The sequence below is a fragment of the Antechinus flavipes genome, chromosome 3 (assembly GCF_016432865.1).
Source record: "Antechinus flavipes isolate AdamAnt ecotype Samford, QLD, Australia chromosome 3, AdamAnt_v2, whole genome shotgun sequence".
Lineage (NCBI taxonomy): Eukaryota > Metazoa > Chordata > Mammalia > Dasyuromorphia > Dasyuridae > Antechinus > Antechinus flavipes.
Genome location: NC_067400.1, coordinates 157196338 through 157204622, shown reverse-complemented (window position 1 = coordinate 157204622; position 8285 = coordinate 157196338). Strand labels below are relative to the sequence as shown.

General features: G+C 33.8%; 1 protein-coding gene across 1 annotated transcript in view; it reads right to left on the bottom strand.

The window, feature by feature from the left end:
• Nucleotides 1–667: 667 nt before the first annotated feature.
• The window catches only part of ERCC5 (ERCC excision repair 5, endonuclease), a 30670-nt gene continuing 23052 nt past the window's right edge, over nt 668–8285 (bottom strand). The window contains exon 15 of the mRNA XM_051984155.1: nt 668–1597. Within this exon, the coding sequence (XP_051840115.1) occupies nt 1004–1597 (594 nt within the window). The 3' untranslated portion in view covers nt 668–1003. The remainder of the gene's footprint in view (nt 1598–8285) is intronic.

Sequence of the window (8285 nt, the reverse complement as noted above, 5' to 3'; positions counted from 1 at the left end):
CCCCAGTTTATATACTCTATTACAATTAAATCAATTCATCATACTGAGTATAAAGCAATCATTATATCACTAGGGGACCATGTTGTAAGATTAAATCAATCATACTGAATTAGACAACTCACAGGCTAACCTAGATAACCATTGTCTTATCAATTCCACTCAGTTAACACCTTGTTGTAAGACACTTTGTTTCAAGTACATTTCTCCAAAGTTCTGGCCCATTAAAAAATATATTATTGTGACCAAAAGACAGTTCTCAAATACTCTACACTGAGCTTCCTCTCTCCTTCTAAATGAACCTTTATACAAGTGGGGGAAAGCATCCTATTTTTCGCACAATTATTAAGGCTCTCCTCTTTTCCACTGTCCAAGAATGACAGTCCAAATAGAATGTGAATCCAGGCTAAGGTCTTGTGTAACATGGACATCTAAGAATAATGAGATGAATGAAAACATGGAGTGACAATGTCAGGGGAAAAAATTTAGTCACATACACACACATACATACACACACACACACACACACACACACACACACACACACACACACACACACATATATCAAGGCATATTTCCATCAGACCAGAGAGAGAAATGGCATGTAACAAAGCCATGAAAATTTTTAGTATCATTAAAAATATTAAAAAAAAAAACATTAAAACATAAATTAGAGTTTGTTGAATTTTATTTTGTCTCTATAGCAAATTCATTATGAAATTTCATTACACCTGATTTCTCTCTTTATAAATAGATACATGTATCTAAATCCAGACCTGTGATTTCATGGTAAAAAATATATATATATCCCTCTACCAATGCAGACCAGCAACTATTCCAAAACTCAAATCTTAAGTAGTTGCCTGAGGTACCAACAAGTAAGTTGCCTAAAGTCACACAATATGTATCAGAGGCAAGATTGGAATCCAGGTCATCTTGACTCTGGGGCCAGCCCTTTATCTCTTCCCCAATGGTTTTCACAGCTACAGATAGAAAGATAGGTAGATTATGGTTTTCTTTTCTTCCCCCTCACATTTCTTTGTTTCCCTTTTTTTTTCTCAAATACAGATTTAGCAGTCACCATAACCATTTGTGGTCCTTTTCCATCTTCATCACTAGAGCTGCTAGTCCCTTCTTCATTCTTCTCAGGATTATGTTGTCTTATTTCCTGAAAACTTGAAGAGACAATATTTGATTGTTTAGTAGGTTTTCCCCTCTTGACCTGGTTTGAAGATGTGCTTTCAGAATCCTCCCCTAAAGATACATCAAATGAGTCTGACAAATAAGCTTCCCCAACAAAGCCACCTCCACCACATTTATTCTCCAGGCTGGCAGTGGAAAATACTTTTCTTTTTAAATGTTGATGTTTTTCCAATTTACTTTCTATGTTTTTCTTCCCATTTTTGTCCTTTGTTTTTTCAAGCGATTTAAATTCTCTCTCCATGGCAGCAGTAGATGCTTCTATTTCATCAGTTTCTTCTTCTCTTTCTTTCCTGAGCATACATGTCACAGCTCTGTTGAGTCTCTGGCTCTTAATTCCTTTAACATGTTGTTTCTCATGTTGTATCAGCCTAAAGAAAGAATCAATGTGGAGCTGTGTCTAAAAAAAGAAGAAACAAAAAAAAAAAAATCAGAGAAGGGGGTAAAGTTTATGACTATCTATTCCAAAGAAAGATAATGTGACTACTAGTGAAAGACACCTGATTACTATTTCAGAAAATAATAATTTGTTGCCTCTCAAATGAAGTCAATTCTATCATAGGTAGATTCGCTAAAGTAGATCTTGTTTTCTAGGTCTTCCTGATTATCAAAAACAAAAAAACAAAAATAAAATTAAAAAAAAACCTTCCTTACTAGGTTTTACTGACAGCACCTGCACTGACTGCTAATTAAGACCTTTGTTTATATACACATCACCTACCAGATGTATTCCCATTCACTCTTTCTTTGGATGTTATCTCAAGTATTATTCAAGAAGCACATTTTCTAAAAACCAAAGCAGTCCTCCTCTCACAAAGAACATAAAGTTAAATATCCTTTGGGAACAATTTATATTGGTTATATTGTTTCTCTGTGAATTTGCGTGATTACTGCTTTAAAAAAAAATAAATATTGCTGTATGGAATAGAGAGAGATAAGGTGAAGAACTTACAGGAATGTATGAATTCTTTTTCTGTATTTTATTTTTTTTATTTCTGTGTTTCCCTCATAATCTGTATAATATGTGCAGGCTCATATTTACTTGAGCCTTGGCCAGCTATAAACATATATTTACTTAACCTGAGCTGATGACATTTATCAGTATTTGACATTTATCGATATTTAGTCTATTAGCTAGACTACTATCTACAAAGCCTGAGTTTCTGTTTCCTAGAAATCAGGAGATTTCAGGGAAACAAAAACCTTCCATTCCAATCTCCCCAAATAGCAACAATCAATTAGATGCCTTCCTTCCCCTCCCCTTCTCAATGTTCTCTTACTTGTGATGTAATTTCTTGTATAAAAGCTATGTATCTTTATTACTTCTTTAGCCTCCCTACCGCAAGCTTTCTCTTTCTTATCTGGTGATGGGACGGCTCATCTTCTGGAGGTTTTCAATAAACAACTTTTCTGCCTTCTACTGAGTGATCTCTGAGTAGTCATTTTGGGTAAGGGTCTTCTACATCCCTCACATTGCCAATGGACATGGTAGCATACACCTGTAATCCTTGCTACCAGGGAGACTGAGACCATTGGATTGGTTCAGTTAAAGATTTCTAAACTGCAGTATATTAAGTCAATAGTGTATCTGCATTAAGTCAGTACCAATAAAGTAACTCTCTGGGAAGATAAAAACACCAACTGCTTAAGGAAGGGAGAACCTGCCTAAATAAGAAATAGAGCAGGTCAAAACTTCGGTACTGATTGATGGCAAGACATGGCCCCTGAATGCCTGCTGCACTTCTGGCCTGGGTGAAGTAGGGAGAATCATTTTCAAAACAATAATAACAACTGTCCCCAAATTTAGCAAGAAGTAGGGAAGTACTAGATGTTATTTCAACTACACTCTATCCAGTTATCATATAATCTTCTTGTGAAATACATGTAATCTCCTCTTGAAAATAACATCTAATACAGAGCAAAATCAAGATGACAGAGTAAAGGAAGCACTACAGTCAAGCTTTTCCACACTCCAATAAAAACAACTTTAAAATAATGCCTTAAATCAATTCCAGAATGGGAAAACCAACAAAAAGACGAAGATGAGACATTTTTCCAGCCCAAGACAACTTAGGTGGTTGTCCAGCCCAAGACAACTTAGGTGGTTGTAAAGAGAGATCTTTGATGCCAGAAAGGAGGATGGCTCAGAGTGATGGCTACATGAGCTGTGGGCTCTGGAAGCTGCAACAGCAGCATCTTCAGGAGCTCTCAAGCCAGAAACAGTAGAGACATTGGACACTTTGTCAGAAAGAGATTACAGAAGGCCTTGAGTAGACAAGGCACTTGGCATAGAACTGTGTCTACTTGACAACTTCCTTGCCCATATGCAGTTCTGAGTTGCAATTCCAATGTAGAGAGAAGCACTTTTGATCATAAAGAACCAAAGACTCTTCCTGGAAATGGATCAGAGTGCAGACCTGGAGAGCAGTAACCACTATAATAATAAATTCATTGGAAACTAAACCTAATCTTAGAGAATGAGTGGTTCAAAGATATTTTAGAAAAAAAGGAATTGAACAAGTCACAAATGAGCTCCCTAAGGAAAAAAACCAAAGAACCACATAAATTCACAAGAAAATTCTAGCAAATATTTAAGGAATAATCAATCCTGATACTATGCAAACTTTGTGGAAAAAAAAAAAGGGAGCCCTACCAAATTTCTTTTATAACACAAATAAAATTTTGGATACATAAATCAGAGAGCACAAAACCAGAAAGAAAATTATAGGCCAATTTCCTTAATGAATGTCAATGCAAAAATTTTAAATAAAATACTAGCAAATGGGGCAGCTAAATGGCACAGTGAATAGAGAACCAGCCCTGAAGTCAGGAAGACCCAAGCTCAAATGTGAGCTTAGACACTTAACACTTCCTAACTGTGTGACCCTGGGCAAGTCACTTAACCCCAATTGCCTCAGGAAATACACACACACACACACACACACACACACACACACTAGCAAAGGAAATTACAGCAATATATACAAAAATCATATATTATAGCCAGTTGGGATTTATACCCAGAATACAGAATTGGTTCAATATTAGAAAAATATGACAATAATAAAAACAATAAAAATCATATGATTTTATCGATACAGGAAAACCTTCTGACAAAATGTGACACTCCAATTAAAAATACTAGAAACATAAGAATGAATGCATTTTTTTAAATAAATAGGAATAAATTATCTAAAACCAAGAGTATTATCTGAAATGGGATAAGCTAGAAGCCTTTCCAACAAGATCAGTGAAGAAGTAAGGATGTTCATTATTACCACTATTATTGTATTAGAAAAACTAGCTCTGGAAAAGAAAGGAAGGAAGGGAGGGAGGAAGAGAGGAAGCGGGAAAGGAGGGAGGGAAGAAGGGAGGGAGGGAGGGAGACCAGTTCTGGCATTGACAAGAAAAAAGAAATTGAAGAAATAAAAATAGACAATGAAGAAACAAATTTTCAATCATTACAGAAAATATTAAAGTAAGTATATTTAAAAGAACCCTAGAAAAATCAATTTAAAAACTAATTGAAATAATTAACAACTTTAATAAAATTGCAAGATATAAAATACACACATACAAATCACCAGCATTATAGTACCAACAAAGTCCAGCAGCAAAGACTGGAAAAGAAAATACATTAAAAATAACTATATATAATGCGGGAAAACTGGGACACTAATGCATTGTTGGTGGAGTTGTGAACGAATCCAACCATTCTGGAGAGCAATCTGGAATTATGCCCAAAAAGTTATCAAATTGTGCATACCCTTTGACCCAGCAGTGTTTCTATTGGGCTTATATCCCAAAGAAATACTAAAGAAGGGAAAGGGACCTGTATGTGCCAAAATGTTTGTAGCAGCCCTGTTTGTAGTGGCTAGAAACTGGAAAATGAATGGATGCCCATCAATTGGAGAATGGCTGGGTAAATTGTGGTATATGAATGTTATGGAATATTATTGTTCTGTAAGGAATGACCAGCAGGATGAATACAGAGAGGACTGGCGAGACTTACATGAACTGATGCTAAGTAAAATGAGCAGAACCAGGAGATCATTATACACTTCGACAACGATATTGTATGAGGACATATTTTGATGGAAGTGGATTTCTTTGACAAAGAGACCTAACTGAGTTTCAATTGATAAATGACGGACAGAAGCAGCTACACCCAAAGAAAGAACACTGGGAAACGAATGTGAACTATTTGCATTTTTGTTTTTCTTCCCGGGTTATTTATACCTTCTGAATCCAATTCTCCCTGTGCAACAAGAGAACTGTTCGGTTCTGCAAACATATATTGTATCTAGGATATACTGCAACATATCTAACATATATAAAACTGTTTGCCATCTAGGGGAGGAGATGGAGGGAGGGAGGGGAAAAATCGAAACAGAAACGAGTGCAAGGGATAATGTTGTAAAAAAAATTACCCTGGCATGGATTCTGTCAATATAAAGTAATTATTAAATAAAAATTTAAAAAAATAAAAAAATAAAAATAACTATATATATTATAAAATACTTGGGGATTTACCTGCTGAGAGAATCATTTATAAAATACTATTCACAGAAATACAAATCTAAAACAATTGGGAGAAATGTCCATTACTCATGGTAGGCTGAGCCAATATAATAAAAATGACAATTCTATCTAAACTAATTTACTTATTCAGTGCCATACCAATCAAATTACCAAAGAATTACGTTATAAGGCCAGGAAAAGTAATAATAAAATTCCTCTGTAAGTACAAAAGATCAAGAATATCAAGGAGATCAGTTTAAGAAAATGTGAACAAAAGTGGTTTAGCAGTACCAGATTTCAAACTATATTACAAAGCAGTAATTAAACCAATTTGTTACTTGCAAAGAAGATACAGAATACACAGTAGAAAATGACCATACTAATCTAGTGTTTGATAAACCCAAAAGATCCAAGCTTTTGGGTTAAAAATTCACTATCTGACAAAAAATATGACAAAATTGGAAAACAGTTTGGCAGAAATTAGACAAAAGCCACCATCTCATACCATATGCTAAAATAAGGTCAAAATGGTTACGTGATTTAGAAATAAAGAGTAATAACGTAAGTAAAGTGAGCATGAAAAGAATTTACCTAAAATTATTACCTATGAATAAGGGAAGTTTATGACCATACAAAAAAAACAAAGTACCACAGAAACTAAAATGAATACTTTTGATTACATTAAATTAAAAAGGTTGTGCACAAACAAAATCAATGCAAGCAAGACTAGAAGGAAAGCAGAAAATTGAGGAGTGGGCAATTTACATCATTTTTCTCAGATTAAGATTTAGTTTCTCAAATACATAGAAAAATGAGTAAATTTATAAGAATATAAGTCATTCCCCAATTGATAAATGATAAAGTATATTAAGTTTTCAGAAAAAGAAATCAAACCAGCTATAGTCACATGAAAAATGCCCTAAATCACTTATTGATTAAATAAATAAAAATAAAAAAATTAAAACAATTCTAAGATATTTCACACCAATCAGATTGGCAAATATGACAGAAAAAGAACATGATTAATGATGGACGGGATGTGGAAAACTGAAATACTAGTACACTGTTAGTAGAGTTATGAACTGGTCCAACCATTCAGAAGAATGATTTGTCCAAAAAAACTTTTAAAAGCTATGCTCTGTGACCAGTAATACCACTACTAGATTCATATTCCAAAAAGATCAAAGAGAAAAGGATAAGTGCAAAATTATTTATAGTACCTCTTTTTGTGGTGGCAAAGTACTAGAAACTGTATGTCCATAAATTGGAGGATGGATGAACAAGTGGTATATAAGTATAAAGGAAAACCACTGTTTTATAAGAAATGACAAGTTAAGCAGTGCCAAAAAAAAAAAAAAAAAAAGTCTGAAAAGATCTATACTAATTGATTGAAAGTGAAGTGAGCAGAACCAGGAAAACATTGTACATAGTAACAATAATATTGTAACAATGGTCAATTGTGAAAGACTTAGCTACTCTGATCAAGACATTGATCCAAGACAATTTCAAAGGATTCATCAAGAAAAACAACCTTCAAAAAAAAATGATAAATTGAATGCAAAACTGGAGTGTTCTCTATATTTACCTTGCTTCTTTTTTCTCTTTTCTTTTCTTTTTTTTGGGGGCAACTTGACTAATATGGAAATGTTTTGTAAGAATTTGAATTTTCTATGTATGGGGGAAGGGTGGGAGAGGAGAAAATTTGGAATCCACAATTTTAAAAAATGAATGTTAAGGTTTTAAAAAAAGCAGGAATTATAGAAAATAACATCTAATTGAATCAAGTCACAATTATGGATTGATTTTAAGCACAGTAAAATTACAAAGTCTCATAAAGAAAGCTTCATTTTTAATAAATAGCTCCTATAAACGAGGTTCATAAGACATCTATATGGGATAATGTTAGGGATGATGATAAGAACCCCCTTCTCTACACAAATTTCCTCTTCTCTCAACCTAAATTTGCTCATTTTTAGATCAGAATTCGGAACCAGAAAATCATGAGAATATATTTAAGTTATAAATCTTGTTATTATAGATATAAATTCAATGGCTGAATAAATTATGGTATATGAATGTTATGGAATATTATTGTCCTGCAAGAAACAATTAGCAGGATGATTTTAGAAAGGCCTGAAGAGACTTACATGAACTGATGCTAAGTATAAAAGAACACTGTATACACCAACAAGATTATGTGATGATCGACTATGATGGACTTGGCTCTTTTCAGGTAATTCAGGCCAATTCCAAGGGATTTGTATTGGAGAGAGCCATCTTCACCCAGAGGATTATGAGGACTGAACATGGATCATAACATAGTATTTTCATCTTTGTTGTTGTTATTGTTGTTTAGTTTGCTTGTTGTTTTCTCTCATATTTTTCCTTTTGGATCTGATTTTTCTTATATAGTATGATAAATGTGGAAATATGTTTAGAAGAATTGCACATGTTTAACCTATACTGGATTACTTAATATCTAGGGGAGTGGGGAGATGGGGAGAGAGAGAGAAAAATATGGAACACAAGGTTTTGCAATGGTGAATATTGAAAATTATCTTTGCGTG